The following is a 20,125-nucleotide window of genomic DNA, read 5'->3' as shown; positions in this document are numbered from 1 at the left end:
TCAGAGGCACAGAAGTTCCCCTCGGTAGGTCGGCAGTTTTCAGTATTGACCACATGTGTGATCACCTGGAGAGCCTTAAAAAGATACTGATGCCCAGGTTCTGATTTAACTGATGTGGGGTGTGGCCGGGCTTGTTTCAGAGCCCCCATGACTCTAACGAGCAGCCGGCTGGGAACCAGCTCACTGCTCCGGGCCTTCCTCCCGGGAGCCTGGAGCCCCGTGTGTGGGACGGGACAATGCTCTCTGCAGAGCGCTGCCAAGTCGGTGGTTAGATGCCTGGAATTCATGGCGCTTTTTGTGGAACACCACGGAGTACTGATATTATCGATGCCGTAACGCAAGCTAGAAACAAGTTCACCTGCAGGAGATCCACGTCTTGAGCGTGGGAAGGCAAATGCATGCTGTGAATTGTCGTGTGGCCCACCTGTGAGACGTGCGTGGCACGTTGCTGGGTTAATACTAGGAACGTCTCAGTGAGGGTTCACTTAGGATGATGAGGGTGTTAGTTAAGCTAGTGTTTCCCGCAAAGGTAGGGGGCGCCCCCCGGAGATGCTCCTTTGGGGGAGGGAGAGGGCAGTGTAAGAATTGGTGTCATGGGTCAGACTTAAGTCCCTGCCTGGGCCTGAGGGGGAGACGTGCTGTGACTGAGGAGAGCAAGCCTCGAAACGTCGGGGATGGACCCTTAACACTGACTCAAGCACCTCAGGAGAGGCAGCCGTCGCTGCTGTTGGAACAGGAGTCCGGGGTCAGCCCTGAGTCTCTCGGCTGCTTGCTCGTGACCTCTGGGGAAGTCTTGGGAGGGGTGCCTTGCTCTGCGGGGCCTCTTCTGTTGCCCTCTTGCTGTGTCTGCAGTGGTGTTCAGCGGGGGTGAAGGCAGGCCCTCTTTCCCCAGCTCCGGGCAGGCCTGCTGGGTGCGGTGGCCCAGAGGCCCAGTCCGTACCGGGGTGTTCACACAGCAAGTCAGCTGCATGTCCCATCCCTGGGTCTGTCTGTGCAGTGTATGCTCTGTTGCCTTAGCAGTCTGCGCTGAAAACGGAAGCCTCAAGCTGCACAGCTGACTTTTATAGCCCAGATTAATGTGCTGGTAACACCCCCTAAGTACCTGTGTCTTTCCTGAACGAAACGCATTGGAGGATCACTGGTTTCCAGGCCAGTAATCGTCCTGTTGTAAAACTTCCACGAAGTGTCATCACCTAATCCACGTTCTAGGGTTGCTATAAAATAAGGAAGCTAGAGAGGAAAGAAGCTTTAGAAGCTGCTGAGTTGCCCACTTGGGCCTCTGCTCAGATGCCAGTGCAGATGGTCTGTTGGTGGATTCTCTATTAGTTTTCTTCTTTCTCTTTTCTTACTCTTAAGCTGTAATGACTTCGGTTTCAGAAAATAAATGAAGCCAGGAACTTGTTTGGAGACTGAAAATTCTTTCTCAGCAGGCCTGTTGGTTTGTTTCCAGTGAGAACTGGCTGTTGCATGTTTAAGTTGTTATAAACCAAGGATATAAACCAAGATGGGTGAGTAGGTGGTGACTATGCCTGGTCTTCTTTCAGCCTGTGTTTCCATCAAATAGAGCAACGTGTAAAGAATTCTACACCATGAGCAAGTGAAAACGCAAGGCTGATTCTACATCAATCAGTGTAATCCCCATATCAATAGTTGTCTTAGTCTGTTTAGGCTGCTGTAACATAATACCACAGACTAGGTGGGTAAACAGCAAACATTTATTTCTCACAGTTCTAGAAGCTGGGAAGTCCAAGATAAAGGTGCTGGCAGATTTGGTTCCTGGTGAGGGCCCTCTTCCTGGCTTACAGACAGCCACCTTATTGCTGTGGAATATTAGTCAGCCTTAAAAAGGAATAGAATTCTGATACATGCTGTGACATGGATGAACCTTGAAAACATTATGCTAAGTGAAATAAGAGAGACACAAAAGGACAAATATTGTATGATTCCACTTGTATAAGGCACCTAGAGTAGGCAAATTAATAGAGATGAAAAGTAGCGTGGGGGGAATTCCCTGGCAGTCCAGTGGTTAGGACTATGCGCTTTCACTGCCGAGGGCCCAGGTTTGATCCCTAGTCGGGGAACTAAGATCCCACATGCTATGTGGTGAGGCCAAAGTAATAAAAAAGAAAGAAAAGAAAAGTAGGATAGAAGTTAGCAGGGGCTGGGGGAGAGGGGAATTATTGTTTAATGGCTACAGAGTTTCTGTTTGGGATAATTAAAAGTTCTGGAATTGAATAATGGTGACGATTGCACAACATTGGAAATATACTTGATGCCACTGAATTATAAAGTAAAAAATGGTTAAAATGGTAAATTTTATGTATGTATATTTAACCATAACAAAAAAAAAATTTTTAGTTCACCCAAGAAGCAGAAAACTTAAATAGTCTAATTACCATAGAAAAGATTAGAAATGTGATTAAAGATGCAACCTTTAAAAAAGCGCTAGAGCCAGATGGTTTCACAGCCCTGTTCTGTATTTTAACAAAAAACCAATTCCAATGTTGTTTAAACTATTGTAAAGCATAGAGCAAAATGGAAAGCTGGATTTGTGTTATGAAACCAGTGCAACCTTAATACCAAAACCAGGTAAATATAAATGAGAGTGAGAGAAATAATACAAGAACTATAGAGCAATCCCAATTATGAATTAGAAACAAAAATTCTTAATAACCTTACTTAATAAAATACAGCACATATCAGAATAGTACAATGTGACCAGGTAGAGTTTGATCCAGGAATGCAAGGATGGTTCCGTAATTCATTACACCAACAGATTAAAAGGGAAAAAAACCCACATGATTATATTAACAATTGCTGAAAAGGCAATGATTCCAATAAAAATCAGGAAATAAGAGAGGACAGTTCTTACCTCTCAACCATAGTTCATCAGGCATTGGACCACTGTGCTTTGCTCTGTCAATGTTTCAACGTATTGAAAATGTAGTCTAAGTAGCTACCTGTAAGGAGCATGGAGGCCATTAACTGATACCTTCTAACTTAGGAATAGATGTACTATAGGAACCAGTGGGATTCTTTTTTTAAAAATTTATTTATTTATTTATTCAGCTGCGCCAGGTCTTAGTTGCGGCACGCGGGATCTGTTAGTTGTGGCACGCGAGATCTTTTAGTTGTGGCATGCGGGGTCTTTAGTTGTGGCATGTGGGATCTAGTTCCCTGACCAGGCACCAGACCAAGGCCCCCTGCATTGGGAGCGCGGAGTCTTAGCCACTGGACCGGCAGGGAAGTCCCTAACCAATGGGATTCTTTACAGCCAATTAAGTTGCTTGAAATATTTTGGTCCTTCTGGTTGGTGGACCTTTCTAGAAGCAAGCCCAACCCTAACAGTTTCTCTATCACCTCAAAAGGAATTTTCTTATTAATGAAGGAAGCCATTATGTTTGAATAATTGATTCCTAACCATACACATTTAAAATCATCTCTCCCAATTATTTATGATTATTAGGCCCTCCCCAAAGTAAGACTTAGAGAAACATTATGAAGCTTTTTGGCACTGACCATTTTAAAAGGAAGGACTGTTATTTTAGAGGACAATCCCAGTAGCCCTGCCCGAGTATGATTGGACCGTTGACCCCCGCCAGTGCAGGAATTTTACATCTGCCCCCATTACATTTTGTCTTGTTAAAATTAGCCTGTCCTTCCAATCTGAGATTGTATTGGATCCTGATTTTTGTCATCCAAGGACTTTCTTCCCTCGCTGTTTCTTGTTGCCTACGGTCTGATTAAGATGTGATGTGTCACTCATTCAAGGAGGCAGGTAGACAAATCACATTTCCAAAAAGGAAAGAAAGTTCTGAAGTCTCTTTAAACTATACATTTTTTTTAAATGTAAAGTTTTATTTTCTCACTTTCCTTTTATCCGTGGCACTTTTTCTTTGCCCATTTTCTCCCCTGAATATCTTGATAACTGTGTTTTCATTGAATCATAAGCCTGAGAAGGACTTTGAAGTTTTGGACCCAAATCTTCACCATTCCAGGCAGTCGAAGCTCTGGGAATACTGTTTATGATAAGGGGACCCTGGGGACACCTAAGAAAGTTTGTGGGGAGCCTTGTAATACAATTTAAAACCAGAACAAGGGGCCAAGTGGCCAGGATTCCAGCTGTTATTTGTTCTGCCACAAATAAAACTTGAGCTCTTGAAAATCACTGACCCTCTGCTAGCCTTACTTATCCTCTCCAAATTAAATTCTCAAAGACCCTTTTTAATCCGAGTATTATATCGTTTCTAAAATATGTGCCACTCCTACTTTACTACTGTTACAGCTTTCTTGCTTCCTCTCTTTCCTATTTCCTTAATGCTGCAGGTAATACAGACAGACTTTACTCGCCTCAAAAGACTGCATGATCCTGACCTATTGTATTTCTCATGATCTGAAGTGTTGTCATTTTGAAATTATTACACTAATTTAGGTTATACCTAAATTCTTCTTGTTGAACTGTTTCCTTTCATGTGGGTCACATCTCTGCAACTGCCCTCCTTGTAACCACACCCAGTTAAGATGGCTCAGTTGTTTTATTTTGTTGAGCTAATGAGTCTCAATTCCTTTAGCCTCCTTTTGCCCCGTGTGTCTGTGTGAGCTTGAGCAAAAGCATATCATTTTGTTCCAGGAATGGCTAAGCACCCTTTCTTCTCACTTCTCAGGTCCGCTCTGTTAGACCCGGCAGCTTCCTTGAGGAGTCAGGGCTCAGCACCCATGGGGCAGGTGTTCATGGGGCGAGTGTTGTCAGTGTGAAAGGCCTGCCCTTTAGTAAGGAGGATCTGAGATACCTAAGCAGGAGAAAGAAGCTGTGACCCAGCTTCCAGGTCCTGACTGGAGTAATGAGTGACCAGGGTCACAGGCCAGGACTCTGGGGTACCATGGAGTCTGTAGGAAGAGAGAGAGTCTTTCCAGGCTTGTTGCGGTGGCTTGTGGTTCTCAGATTACCCCTGGTTCGCCTCCCTGGGGCTCCGCCCCTCCCGAGGGAGGTGTCTCCAGTGTAAATACCTTGGTCCACCTGGAGTGTCTGGTGAGAGGGATTAAGTACCACATCTGAACACAGGGAGGAACAAAACACCTCCACTTTCTTTCAAGGTGTATTTTAAGCTGGTTACCTTTGGCTGGGCTCCCTTGTTGGTGGGAGATCTTTATCTGAACAGGAATTCTTCTCTAGGAATATTCCCTGACCGAGCCCCACCCCCTTCAGCTGGGAGTTAGGCTCTTCCAAACGAGTAGCAGGGACTTTTCATTCTGAGCGCCCTTTATGATCACCTGAGAGTGTAATTTACGGGTCACCTGCTGGAACGGGAGTCACTCTTTTGTTACCGTGCAGCAGTTCTGCTGGAAATCGGGACCCGCAGGGCTCAACATGCCAGAACAAAGCAGCACCCAGACCAGAGCCCAGAGCTGTTGACAGTGAGGCCACTTTTTTGTAGTTGTTGCCTGGCTACGTCTCAAGGCCCTTTGCCATTCAGTTCCCTGGAAGTGAGTGTGCTCCAAGCCTCTGCCCCTCCCTGGTTGGATCAGGGAAATGTGCTCTCTGCAGGGTCCTGCACCCTCTCTCCCCTCACTGTTCTCGGAAGGCCCATCCTGACCCCAGGGCAGGTTGGAGGGACCAGCACATTTAAAGCATGCAACGAGGGATTCATAACCTCTGGCTGCACGTTAGAATCACCTGGAACTTAAAAAACACCCACTCCAAGACCCCACCCTAGGCTGATGGAATCTGGGGTTGAAAGTTGAGATCTTAAAAATATTTTCAGGTGACTCTAATGTGGAACGGCATTGAAAACCGGTGGTTTATGTTAGTGGCTCTCAAAATGTGGTTCTATACTAGCAGCATCTGCTTCTCCTGGGAACTTGTTAGAAATGCAAATTCTCAGCCTCCACCCCAGACCTACAAAATCAGAAACCCTGGAAGGGGGCCCAGATAGCTGTCTTTAACAAGGCTCTGCTGCCCAATAAAGTTTGAGGACCACTATTAATGCACAAGCAAGCTAGTTTCACGTGACCTGTGAATGTAACTGCAAAAGCAGCAATAGAAAAGATGCAGTGGAAGAGATGGGGTAAAAACGATAATCCTTGTAGGGGTGGTGGACTCACAGATGATTTGCTTTCATTTTCCGAATTTTTAGTAGTGTCATTGTATCGTTTATATACTCTCTTACGATACAGAAAGTTCTGGGTTGAGGAGATGCAGTCTTTTAGTGTGTTGTACTGACAGCTGGGGACGAAAGCGTCATGAGGAATGTACCGAGAGGAATGACTCCTGCTGGAACGGTCCCCACTGGGCAGGTTTCACCTGAGGGCCTGTGGCTGCTCTGGGGAGGATTATTCCGGCCCCTCCTCAGCCCAGGTCACTCATTGGAATCACCTGGGGAGGATGTATACCACCCCCCCCCCCGCCGCTGCCTGCGCCCCACAGAGCACTGAGTCAGCAACTCTGGAGGAAGGCCTCAGGCATCAGCACGGGTGGGCAGACACACAGACCGACCTCCCCAGGCGATTCAGATGTACAGTGAGAATGGACAGCCTCTCTCCTCATCTGGAGATTCTTAGGAAACCAGGTAATTTGCAAGCACCCTCAGGGGCGATCATCTGGGAGCCACGGGAGCGTCCTGAGAGTGGAGCCCTCTGCCAGGGGAGTGTCTCCTCCCACAGGAAGCAGCTAGCAGGGAGTGTGGTGGGCCAGAGCATGCGGGCTGGGGTCAGATGGCTTAGGGGTGAATCCAGACTCGAGTTACCTGCTGCGTGACATTGAACAAGTGACTGTCTCTCTATGCTGCAGTTTTCTCATCTGTAAAATGGGCTTAATAATGCTGCCTACCTCCTAGGGTCGTTGGGAAGATTGAATGAGCTAATACATGTAAAACTCTAAAGGTGTGCCTACCATGCCGTAAGCGTCCCATAAATGTTATTTGCTGCTGGCCCTTGCTCTCATCCTTGTTGCTATTGGTCTTGCTGGGCTCACCAGGGCCTGGGTTGAGTTGGGTTAAACTGGTCTTTGAATTAGGCAGGGCCTAGGACAAACCAGTGCTTCAGAAACTTCTTCCTCTTATCATTCATGGTCCACAGTCTTTCCTCCTCTTCCCATGTCTTCCACTGGCCATTCCTAGGGGCGTGGAGGTTGAGACCGGTTGTACCCTTAAGTTCAGGTCATTCAAAGACCCCTCTAAGGATCAGTTTTTATTTGCCCCCTCACAATTAGGGTGGTTTCAGGCTTCTGCGTTTGTCAGGCATGACCTTGGGGTATCCCTGTGTGCTGGGTGGGAGCAGCTACTCCCCTGAATGGCTCTACTTTTGTTGCTTTTCACTACAGAATGTTCTGGAAAACCAACCACATTTCTGGGTGGGTGGTGTGTGTGTGTGTGTGTGTGTGTGTGTGGTTGTGTTAGGAGAGCCCAGGGAACAGGAGTGGACAGCTTCAGGGTCAATGGGAAACCAGTTACTACCGCCTTTGCTACTCGCTATAGTTTTACCAGATGCCAGAAAAGGAGCCAGACATGCAAGGGGGACACTGACCCTCCTCAGAGGAGCCGCTGTGTCACTGTTGCAGCTGCTCAGATGCTCGTGAAACCCCCAGGATGCCTACACCTCCTCTGAGGGGTTGAGACATCCCCGAACCTGGAGGCTGCAGCCCGCCGGGCCCGCCTTGTCTCTGGTCAAGCGAGGAACTGTGGAATTTGCTCCAGTAACCCTGGGAGGCCCGGCCTGCCCTGTGGTTGAGGAGCGCCGGGATTGGTTTGAGGTGTAGTCCCGCACTTGGGGAGATCACGGCCTAGTGGGAAGGGCCCTCAGAACAGGACTGGTGGTTCCCTGAGGGGAGCTGAAGTGCTGTGGGTGTGGAGAAGGCAGCCGTGAACATTTCTTCTCGCAGAACTGGAGAAGGGTTTTCTCAGTAAAGAAGCCCCTTCCAGAGAGACGTGGAGACGTGGGACCTTGTATTTCAAAACCCTCCGGCAAGGGCCCACCTGGCTATCCAGGTGACCCAAGGTCCAAGTCTTCTCCCAGGTCTGTGCCCTTGAAAACATCTCACTTGTCTCCGAGGCAACGGTGCAGGGGTGTCAGGGAGGAGAGGCAGCGGTTGGGGTGTCTTCAGGGGCGAGGCTGGGGACAGTTGGAGAGAAGGAAACCCGTGATGGATGGTGGGCGTTCCCTCACTTATCCTGTTTGAAGCCTGCGGGGTGAGTAGTGGAGACCATTCCTGTTTCACAGGTGAGGAAAGGGGCTTAGGAGAGTGTCCTGCACAAAATCTCACAGGGGTTACTACTCAGAGCCGGGATTTGAACGAGGCTTGTCGGGCTCCAGTGCCTCTGGCCTCTCTTTTCCCCGCAGAGGGGACTCTGCTGACCTTGGAGGGAGAAGCTGCCTCCAGCCCAGGGCCGCCTCGTTAGTAATCTGTAGTTTCTGAAGTGCCCTCCAGACGTGACCTGGTTGGAGCCACATCGGTGTTTCCTGATTCTTTGGTGTTCACTTGGGCAGACCCTTTCGCCTCCTTGGGCCTCAGCTTCCACCCTGTAATATCTGGTTGCTGACAGGGATGTTCCTTGGGGCTCCCCTGACCTGTGGCACCAGCTACTCCTCGGCCTGTGGCCTCCTTCCCAGCCTCTCTCGGGGCAGCTTCTGCCCGCACGGTCTGCACTTTCCAGATGCTCAGAAGCTCTTGTGTCCCGCCATCCTGTCAGCCCTCCTCACAGCACACACGTCTTTCTCCTCACAAATGCGGCGGGCTTCCCCTTGTTTCAGGATGCTCTAGAAGCCTTGTGAAGGTCACTGATCCGATGACCTGGACGAGGACGCAGGACAGGTGGAGCCCGGGGCCAGGCCCAGTGAGGGGGGAACCAGGCTCTCTGGCTCCATCTCATCAGCTGTGGACATTTCGTCGGAGGAGTCAAGGTTAAGCGGCCCGCGCTGAGCACAGTTGCCAGCCAAGGCAGGTCACGCTTTCATCTCATCTCAGACGTTGTCTTTTTATGAAGGCTTTTTATAGCCCACTTTCTTAGGACACACTTTTTTCTTAATTAAGAATTCTAATTTTAAAGTGAGCTCTGACCTCTTTCTTTCCAGAATCATTCTGATGCTTTGATTGCATTTCGCGGGTTGAAGTTAAGATCCTTTATTGTCTGCCATCTTGTTTTCCTGCAAGGCTAGTTACCCACGGCAAACTGGCGCTTGATCGAGATCATAAATGGTTTTATCCTGCTAGAATATAAGTAAAGGCCTTTGGGAAGTTTTACCAAGATGTGAGAGAGGACTCAGGCCGTGTGAGACCCTTATTCCCCTGGGAGTGTTTCAGCACAGGTGGGGCCGTGCATGGTTAAATGCTGTTTGGAGCTGGGGTGGGAACGTTCCTTCACCGTGAACTTGAGGGAGAAAGCGAAGGCAACATGATGGCTCCTTCAAAAGTTGGAGAATTAGGCGTTTGGCAAGGTCAGTTCTCTAGATGGAAACTGATTTACACTGAAGAGGATTATTCTGAGTGCAACCCTCAGTGTCACAGCTCAGGAGCCCGCTTGGAGGGAACGGTCATCTCTGACCCACCAGCAGGGCTGAGAAGCCCGCTCAGGTGCACAGGAGACGTGCACTCACGTGTGTTCTGCCAGCCACTGGGAACAACCTGGAACCCATCAGTGGGAGAATGAGTGAATGATGTGACAATATTTTTAAAAAACTCAAAAATATAATGTTGGACCCCCCAAATTGCCAAATGACATTGTACAGTTTAATACCATTTATGTAAGGTTTGAAGACAAGCAAAACGATGTTCATCTATTATGCGTGGCTACAAACGTGTAGTAAAGTGTGATAAAAGGGACAGGAATGACAAATCCCAAATTGAGCGGTTACCTCGGGGTTGAGGGGAAATGAGATCTGGGAGCGGTTCACGAGGAATGGCTACGGTTTCTCTAATTTTTTCTTAAAGTGATCGGTGGTTGTGTACATTTTAAAATGTTCATATTTTTGAATGGCTGAAATACTTTGTAATTTAAAAATTTGTTTCTGAAGAGGGGAGAATGTGTTCTAATGGTTTGTCCATCAGTTTCAGTTTTGAGGAATTACTAACTAGACTTCTCCGGGGCTGATTAGCTTGACTCTCTGCTGCTCTCCCATCTCTTACCCCATCAGATTCACTGTGGCCACTTCACCATCCCTGACCATCAAACCAGTGGGGAAATAAGAGAAAACTTGAAAGCCCTCACTTTCCTACTTGCTCGTTGGATGAGCGGGGAGTGGAAATTATGCACTAAGGGAAGTCTCCACATTTTGAGCATATTTTGTTCCTTGATCACAGTGCTGATAGCCAAGGTTAACCAAGACAAACTTGAATTCCGGATGAATCCATAAGAATCTCCTGCCAAACTGAACGGGGGTGGGTGTGGGGGTGGCGGGGAGCGCCACTGTGCAAACCTTGCTCTAGGCTCCCCGCCCCCAGGGGAAGAGCGCGTGACGTCTTGTTCTGAAATCAGTGTTTGCTCTGCATTAACAGCATGGCCGGACCCCCTTGCATCTTGCTGCCAATAAGGGCCATCTTTCTGTGGTCCAGATCTTGCTGAAGGCTGGCTGCGACCTCGATGTCCAGGACGATGTGAGTAGAAGCCATCATTCTATCAGGGCATGGTTGTCAAGGGGGCTTGTCTGCCTCAAGTCCCACAACATGTAACTAGCTATGAGGGGAGGGAGGGGGCGGTAGGAGATGCTCTCCAGCACTTTGTAGCTTCATCTTGGTGGGAAGAACTTCCTCTTGAAGGTCTGCTGTGGGCCCCATTCTCAGTAGCAAGGTTGAGTTTGGGAGTGTGAGCTGGTCTTTCCATCATGGTTCCTATCTAGTGGTAGTATTTCCTGTCTAGTATTATTCAAGTGCAGAGCCTCGAAGGGCATCTTGTCTGTGTCCTGCCTCAGTATGAAGGAGCACACCACACACACACACACACACACACACACGAGTATAGGCAAGGCTTGCTGGAAATGTGTCATTGACCAAACTTATAACTGGAGAAAAGGTGAAGCTTAAAAACGTAATTTTTTAATTTTCTCGCCTTGATTTCTCTTATTCTGTATACGTTCAGTTAAAAAGGACCTATTTAAAGAAACAACAGCACACTGATCTCATGGAATCTGAGAAAAAGGAGGCCTCCAGAAAGAGTTCACTCTGGTGCTCTGCCATGATTGAAACTCAGTCTCTGAGTTTCTTTAGTCAGATTATCTAGAAAGAGATTCCAGTGGCTCTTTTGGAGTCAAGAATCCATTCCTGAGTAAATCAGCAGTGGCTGGCATGGGGTCACCGAGTGCATAGGGTGGCCCTGCTGGGTCTTTGAAGAGGGTGAACTCTCTAAGAAGGGGATGTAGAAAAGGTTATGTAAATTGCCGTCCAGTGAGCTATTAGGAAAATATCCTAATGATAATCTGATTGGAAGCTATTTTCAGAGACTCTCAATTCTGTTTCTAACTCTAATTTGTATAGTAGGACTCAAAGGAGAAAGAACTTTTGTGAGGAACACAGAATCTTGGAGAGTTAGTATTTATAAACCCCTTCCAGATTCACCTGTGATCTCTGTGGTTACAGACGTTATCAGATTTCAGACACTCAGGTGGGCTAGGGTGTGGGTTACCATAGCGCTTCGAGTTTTCTTTGAGTCTCTGTGTAATGTCCTAAAACTTGGCAAACACACCAGTTGAGAAGGACAGCATTCACAAAGAAATAACCAAGTATGTCATATACACGGGCATAAGGCTGTCAGTGTCATTCATAAATTTCTGGTTATATTTGGAACCTGTTGAGTCATCAAGGATATTATTTTCAAAAGATGCTGATCTAGCTTTAAGCTGTTGATTTCTACCCTGGGTCACAACACTTTTTTCTTTCCTTGCACTGTAGCCATCATAACATACCTGATTATATCTTATCCTTACATGACAGGAGCAAAAATACAGGGAGAGAGAAGAGATTCTGACCACAGGAAACGCAGGGCATTCAGTGCTTGGTGCAAATATGTCAGGCTGCATCTGGTTTTCTCTGTATAATTGAAGCCCTTGCTTGCCATGGTGGCAAGGCTGCAGTACCTGGCATGCTAACCCATCCTGACCCAACACTCCTGTCTCAGGTCCTGAGCTGCGAGTATCACTGTGTTCTCCTGAAGCAAAAGCCATGCTGACTTTCTAGAACGACTGCTGTTTATATCAGGCAACATAGGAAGTAAAAACTCAGGAGCCAAGGCAGCCAAAGGGGGACATGGCCGCAGAAGGAAAGCCAGCTCTACTTTCAGAGAGGAACTCTTTCACTTATTGAAATCTTTTTTTTTTGCATCTTTCCCTTGGTCTAGGCGATGCGTACATTGCTTCTCCCAGGTAGCTTAAAACAAAACAAAACGAACAACAAAACAGTGTAGAAACAGCTGGGAATGGAAAAAGTAGAATTGATCTTTACTGGTTCTGAAGTAATGCATTTGCCAGAATATGGTTCATGTGTGTCTTCTATACATTTACTGTGCTTGTTGATCAGCCTGAAACTCATGTAGGAATTCAAGGAAGAAAACTCTTTATGAGTGTTCTTTAAAGAAGCTGGTGGGAGATGAAGTATTGGAAAAAAATCATTTCAGAAGTTACCTGTCTTGGGTGATGGGTAGCGATAGAGAAGGTTAATGTTATGAAGCATTTACTCCTAACTTCGTGTTCTACAGATACTGTGCTTTATGTCATGGTAAAGACTGAGAATTAGTTGAAGAATGACCTCCAGTGCCCTGGAGTGGGATTATTATGAATTTGAACCTGTGGACACCAGTTCTTTAGAATATGCAACTCCAGGGGCAAGTTCCCTCTTGCCTCCTGCCAACCCTGTCAACTCTCATTGGAGCTCTAAGGCCATCTCTGATTGGTCAGTGAGCAATCACACGGCCCCCACCTCAGAAATAGTCCAGGACCCCGTGGCCACAGTAAAAGGCATGAAGGAAGAGAAAAATAAGAAAAACCAGAGAAGCAAGGCTAGGAAGAACCCTGGAAGATCAGAGAGAGAAAAAGAGGTCAGCAATTATTTTGTGCACCTACCCTGTCTTGAGCTTCCTTGCAACATGTCTGCCTGTGGCACCTGGGAGGGATTCCTCCTGAAGAGGGGCATGGTCCACCCTTGCATGACTGGGGTTTCTCCCACGAGCTTGGCTTTGGAATCTGCCCACATTTGTGCTCACTCTTTTTCGCCATGTAGGAGAGAACACTAAAAGTATTTCAGAACAAAGTTCTAGACCTCAGTGGTTGCAAATCGTTTGAAATCCCAAAGTAAGGAGCACTGACGTCTTAGAAAAATGGAGAGCTGGCGGTTCATGCACTTTGCAGACAGTTGCAGTCCCTTTGGAACACGATTTGCCTGTTCCAAACCGAAGTGCCAAACTGCAAGATTGCTGGGTCTTCAAGTTTCCAGCTTCAGCGCTTTCCTTCTGCTTCTTTCTTTGTAGTCAGTCATTCAACAAATACTTCTCAGGTGCCTATACTTGCCAAGGCACTGGGCTCAGTCACTTAGCTTGATGATGCCATAAACACTTAGCTTGATGATGCCATAAAGAGGCAGCCCATCCCACAGAAGCACCTGATCCTTTTTAAGGCCTGTCTTAAGGTCAATTGACTTCACAGGTTGTGAACAGCTCAGGGTGAGCGCAAAAAGCCTTACCAATTTGAGTTCTGCCCCAACCATGCTACCCCAGATTAGCTGGTTATCCCCTGAACTGCACTGGGCCTTAGGTTTTTTTAATTAATAAAATGAGAGAATTAGGTGCCACGGTGCTTGGGGCATAGTAGAGGATTAATAAATATTTGCTGAAAAAATAATGAGTAAACTCTGTTGAGAGTGCCACACTTTTCCTAGCTTTTTTTTTTTTCCTCCAAAGTTTCAGAATTTCATGGTTGATATTTAGATCATATAGAAATAAAGATTATGTCAAAGTTGCTGCTTGGGTCTGTTATAAGTACGTAGTGAGGATACATCTTGTTCTTTTCTGTGTCATATTTCAAAGAGGAAATATTTCAAAGGTAAGTTTTAGTTTTATAGGAGGAAGAGTTGATTCACAGGTAATTGACCCTGTTTCAATCAAGAGTCTCAGGTGTTTGCTTATGTTGTGTTCTGGGGGGGAGTAGCTCTGAGACAGCCCGAGGTGGTCCTTGGCTTATGTATTTCATGTCTCTCAGCCTGTGATGCTCACCTTGGCAACTTCAGGGTGGCTGGTTTTCATGTACTAGAGAAAGTGTCTCACCCAGTCCTCCAAACCCACCCCACCTGGTGTGAGCAAAGCTAACGGTCCTGCTCAAGGACCACTCAGGGTGGGGAAAGGCTGGCTTTGGCCTTCACCGCCGTGTATATCCGACACCTGAGGCAAGGACCCTGGCTTTGAGCGGGTCTGTGACTGAGGGGTGTGAAGATGGAGGGGAGGCTGTGGCCTGGAGACAGGCAGGGCCAGGAAAGGGGACACGCAGGAGACACCTGTGCCAGGTGCCTGAGGACCCTTTGTTCCCACCATAGCCTCACCCAGGTCGTCAGGTCTCCTTGCGCGTTTTGCTCGTCCCTCTGGAAATTGACGTTTAAGGGCTGAACTAGAAGTGAGATTTAGCTTCTTGCGTTGAGCTAGAGTTTCACAAAGGAATGTTACCCCCAGGGAAGCAAGTACAGGAGATTCATGCTAAAAGCAAGTAATAAATACTGGTGACATTCTGGTTCCAAAGCTGCCTCAACTCATGATTTAGTGGCAGCCCGTGAAACACAATAAAGCATTTGACTTGAAGCCAGGCTGACGTCAGACTGCACCTTGACTTAGCCGCAAGAGTGGCCCACACGGCCCACACTTTATGCAGAACATGCACAGAATGGTTACATTTGGTTACGTAAAAGGGTTGTTCTGACTGGGCCAAGGAGTGCTAGTTAGAATGCCGGCAGCTTGTGGGGATAGTAAAAGGCCTCTAATGATTAGAAATCTGACTGAGGCGGTGTTTACCCTGGAGGAGGGGCTGCAGCCTCACTTTTATTGCTGAGAACAGGGCACCACATTTCTTATCAGGTCAGTAACAAATTGCACTTGGGGTCCATTTTGGGAAAGCCCATCACCATGCTGGTAGAGAAACAGGCAGTCTTGGAGATTCTCAGAGAAGTTTTAAAAAGTTAAGACTGGGCAATTTTTCATGATTACTAAGTACACCTCATCTGGAAACACTTCCTAAGTTGTTTGAAGACGAGGTGTGATGGCTTCGCACACCTTGTGCAAACACTGACCCAGTGGCCATGTTCTGCTTTTGACTGCATGGCACACAGAAAGGGTCCTCTTTGAGTAAGGGGTCTTGGAAAGGTGGGTGAGAAGAAAACCAAGGCTAAAGCTCATTTGTAATGGGAATAATAGCTTAGGATTCCAAGGGGAGGGTTTGGTGACAGAATGCAGTGGACAGTGGATGGAATCATGGTAATGGGAGGGTGGAGGTCTGGATCCATCACTGCAGAATGAACAGTGAGAAAAGCTTCTGAGACATGGACAGTCCCTTTCCTGGTATATTGGTACAGCTTAGACTTTTAATAAATAGCAGTTTTTCCTGATGCTAGAAATTATATGTGTAAAATGTTGGAAAGTATTAAAAAGTATAAGGAAGAAAATAAAAATCATTTCCCCTCATGTTTCTTTTTTTGTTTTTGTTTTGGCTGTGTTGGGTCTTTGTTGTTGTGTGCTGGCTTTCTCTAGTTGCGGTGTGCGGGCTTCTCATCGCGGTGGCTTCTCTTGTTGCGGAGCACGGGCTCTAGGTGCGTGGGCTTCAGTAGTTGTGGCACGTGGGCTCAGCAGTTGTGGCTCACGGGCTCTAGAGCACAGGCTCAGTAGTTGTGGCGCACGGGCTTAGTTGCTCCGCGGCATGTGGGATGTTCCCGGACCTAGGGCTCGAACCCATGTCCCCTGCATTGGCAGGTGGATTCTTAACCACTGTGCCACTAGGGAAGTCCCTCCCCTCATGGATTTTTAAAGGGAGATTTTTAAAAATTTTAAGAATGTGAATTTGGTTTTTAAATAGGATTAAGTACTTTTTTACTGTCATAAACTATACATAACATAAAATTGACCATCTTAACCATTTTTAAGTGTACAGTTCAGTGGCATTAAGTACATTCCCATTGTTACAAAACCATCACCACCATCCATCCCCAGAACTTTTTTTTGGATTAAGTGCTTTTAAAGTACATTGTCATTTGTTACAGGTTCCGGGGATGTAAGTAGAATCAGCATTTGATTAAGGCAGTTTATAGGTAGCAGTGCATCCTTCTTTAAAAATCCTCCATGTTTTCTGTCTTCTAATTGTCTTTCCTCTCTCGGGCTAAGGACCAGGAGTGCCCCAGGGCATGTCCTTTGCCCCTCCAGTGTTCCACCAGAAAACTGTTTATGTAAAACTCTTGCCAACCACATCATAGACCCCAAGAAGGGCAGGGAGGGACCTTGCCTCCTTTCACAGGTGAAGAACCTGAAGTCCAGCAAGGTGACAGGTGTCTCCCAAGGCTATGCGTGACGCACATCTCCTGACCCCCTTGCCCTGCGCCCCTTCCGTCCCACCAGGAGTTTTCCACACTGTTCACTCATCTCCCCATTCAAGCCTGCGCCCCAGGCTGGACTTGATATCCTGAGTGCCTGTCAGAGATAAGATGTGCCCTCAGAGACTTCAGAACTCTCTCTTGCTACAGACTTGACGGTCTTACTTCTGGGATTTTAGTCCTTCTCTCAACTGCAATTAGGGGAAGAGTCAAGTTCCCTTTGGCGCCCTGACAGAGAAAAAGCAGGTCAGCAATCCCAGGAATCTGATCACAGAGAAGGGGGTCAAATGCAGCATAAATCAGCGAGGATGCTGTCCTGAAACATCAGGAGAGGCTTCTGAGAGACGTGCAGTGACAGCCTGAGCCCCTGGCCTCCTCAGATGTCCTAGCGTAACCCCTGCATTGCTCTAGGCCAGGGCCAATCAACACGTACACCCGCTCTCCGGTCGTGAGTGCCGCTAGCTTGCAGAGCAGGCCAGTGAGTCCTCTGACCCTGGGGAACGGGAGGCCTCCGCAGGGAGTAGAGATTCCAGGCATTGCTGGTTCCATTGCACAGCACACAGCCCAGCCCGCTGACCCAGTCTTCACAGATGTGACAGTCACACTGCTGTCCCCTGGCGTGGCCCTCATCCAGAGGTCGGCTCTGTGGCCCAGGGCTGTTCTGCAGTTGGCTTAGGGTTACCACTGAGTTTGTGAACAAAATGACTCTCCAGGCATGCACTGTCTACTAACCAGCCCACCAAGCCCGGCTGGCATGCGGTGATGGGGATGTCCCTGTGTCGGGTGGAGGGAGGGAGCGAGTGGTGAGGGGCCGGGGAGGGCTGACTGCTGTCCCTGTCTCCCCGCCACCCGCAGGGGGATCAGACCGCCTTGCACCGGGCCACGGTGGTGGGGAACACTGAGGTCATCGCGGCGCTCATCCAGGAGGGCTGTGCTCTGGACCGACAGGACAAGGTGAGGAGGGAAGTGGGACAGGTCAGCCTGAGGACCCTCTTTGGGACCTGCCGAGCTCGTGAGATGCTGTCATTCCTGAGTCAGCTCTCATGCCTTAACATGAGGAAATCGTCCCAGGGTTCCTCTGAAAGAGTATCTGATATTGAATTTTTAAAAAACTCATCCCTCTGTTCTGTGGCAGCAGTGGGCAACCACATAAATATAAATGGTGAAGAAAAAAGTCTAGAATTAGTGACCTTTGGAGGCCGGGGTGGGGGAAGGGATGTGCCCCAGCCTCTCTGTTTCCTTTTTTTTTTTTTTAAGATAACGGAGTGAGTTAATTTATTTAAACTACACTGGAAGAGAAAATAAGCAAAATGAAGTCTTTAAAAAATCCCCATGACATAGTGTTTTTAAATTGTCCCAGTGTTTTTAAATTGTCAAACCATCTTAAAACATGGGACTTTAAAAAAAAGTGGACAGAGGCCAGATTGCACTTAATTGCAAACAACCTTTTATTACAGTGTAACATACATATACAGAAAGGTGCACAACTAATACGTGTGCAGCTCAGTGAGTTTGCACTGCCTGAGCTCATCTGTGTGAGCCCCCAGATCGAGAAGGAGGTCATTACCAGCACCCAGAAGTGTTCCCACCCGGGACCCCCTTCACTCTTCTGCTTCCTGCTTCCGGGCCACATATCCGCCACCACCATTCCCAGCACCTGGCCTTTGGTACAGCCCTCGAGACCCTAGACTTCCCCTGCGGGTGTCAGCAATGTCAGGCCCGTGGCTTACTGTGTTGAATGAATGTCTAAGCCAGAGCCTGGACGCAGTTGGACACTGTCCCTGCACTGCCCCCAGCTGACGGCCCTGTGCCTGGCCTGGAACAGCCAGGAGGACGTTTCCATCTCTCCTCTCTGTGCCCCCGTCCCCTCACCCCTAATCCCAGGTCCCACCCCATGCAGTTCATTGCACTTAATATGTCTTTTTTTAATAGTAAGTTAAGCAAATACAAGCTATGTTTAATGGGTTGATTTCTATTGAAAAACCATCCGTTGAGGACACTCGTTTACCTTATTTACAAATAGATCACTGTTCTCAGTGCCTGCTCATTTGTTTGGGGCCCTGAGGCTTTTGGATTAAACTGGGAGAGATTAGATTTGGGGCAAGAAAAAGGAGCAGTGGAATCTACCTGTCTGCCCTTGGGGCCCTGGAACTTGTGAAGGTGGACTCATTTGCCTGACCTTTGCAGGGTTCTCTCTGGGGCCAGAGCAGAGCACAGGAGGCCCTCAGGGGCCATAGAGGTGGGGAGAAAGGGGCATTGTATCTCCTGATGCTACTTTCTGTTACATATGAGCTGTGCATGGGCCCTGGAGCCTTTCTCACCCTGGGTTCCCGGAGAGACTCAAGCCCTAATGCCTGAAGTCATCCACTGTAATACATCCTAAATCTAGAACGCACCTGGAACGGTACTTGTTAGGTACCGTTTCTGGAAGAGTGGAGAAACTGACCACTCAAATCACTGCCTGGGTTCTGTGGTTCAGGTGAGAAGCCCCGGCGGAGAAAGGCCCCTGCTTGTGCCCTGAAGTACCGTGTGCTCTGTTGACGGCAGTGAGACGGATCGGGCCCAGCTCATGTGCTTTCTCCTGTGTGTGCTCCCCAGGACGGGAACACGGCCCTGCACGAAGCGTCCTGGCACGGTTTCAGCCAGTCTGCCAAGCTGCTCGTTAAAGCAGGAGCCAACGTGCTTGCCAAGAACAAGGTGAGGCCCGGCAGGTGCTAGATCCCCTCGGCCACAGGTGAGGACGCCCGCCTGCCTTCCCGGCGGGAGCCTCCTCTCGCTGAGCAGGGCGAGGGCTCAGGGCCGCGGAACCTGGTGGGAATTGAAAGCTTGCAGCTCCTCGGTGGGAGCGATGCACGGGGTCCACGTGGGGGGGAGGAGGACCTACCTGGGGCCCCGGCCTCCCGTGAGCGCTGCGGCTTCCCTGCTGTCCCGTCGGTCTATGAGTGTGCGGTTGAGGGGGCCAGCCCTGTCCTGCGGGGACAGGAAAGGACAGCAGCCTCTCCTCTCTCTCGTTGTCCTCTGTCACCCCTCTCTCCTCCGTCCCTCTCCTTCCGTGCTCGTTATTAGTGTGTCCCTGGACTAGTTTAGAAGCTTCACAGCATACTGGCCCATCTGCCTGGGGCCTCCCCAGAGTGGCCTCGGCCTCTGTTGCTGTTGTCTCTCTGGGAGAGCTTGGCGTGTACCTCCTGCACAGCAGTGAGGGCTCACCATCCCCTCCCGCTGCCCCCTCCCTCGGGGGTACCCTGTTCCTTTCTGCCCACTGGCCTCCAGCCCAGTCCCCACAGGCCCATCGGGCGGTTTTTTAGGGGGCTGTCTTGGACTGCACACAGCTCTGTGCTGTGTTGACTGGTGAAATGTTTCTCATGGTTCCCTCAGGGGCCGAAAGCTTGAGGAAAGCAGCAAGCCATGCATCGTAACACCTCCAGTAATGCCTGGGTCACTGCCCGGCACGCTGGTGGCTCTCCATTTCTTCCAGGTGGTACATGGTCTGGAACATTATACCAACTCGAAGTAGGTGGTTTCCAGTTAATGGATAGGGAGGCCTAAGCTGGGAGCTAGTAGTCTTTTGTAAGATACGTGATTCGTTTG

General features: G+C 48.5%; 1 protein-coding gene across 4 annotated transcripts in view; it reads left to right on the top strand.

Annotated features, from left to right (window-relative positions):
* Nucleotides 1-20,125, top strand: part of ANKRD6 (ankyrin repeat domain 6) — a 217,670-nt gene that overhangs the window by 132,789 nt on the left and 64,756 nt on the right. For 3 of the 4 annotated variants that reach the window (XM_060168181.1, XM_060168182.1, XM_060168180.1), the window contains exons 3-5: nt 10,487-10,585; nt 17,393-17,491; nt 19,136-19,234. In XM_060168181.1, coding sequence (XP_060024164.1) covers nt 10,487-10,585; nt 17,393-17,491; nt 19,136-19,234 — 297 coding nt within the window. Of the gene's footprint in view, nt 1-10,486; nt 10,586-12,677; nt 13,017-17,392; nt 17,492-19,135; nt 19,235-20,125 lie in introns of those variants that run through there. The other variant, XM_060168178.1, reaches the window with a different exon arrangement.

This window comes from Lagenorhynchus albirostris, chromosome 12 (assembly GCF_949774975.1).
Source record: "Lagenorhynchus albirostris chromosome 12, mLagAlb1.1, whole genome shotgun sequence".
NCBI classification, from domain to species: Eukaryota; Metazoa; Chordata; class Mammalia; order Artiodactyla; family Delphinidae; genus Lagenorhynchus; species Lagenorhynchus albirostris.
This window is presented reverse-complemented; position numbering and strand designations above follow the sequence as displayed.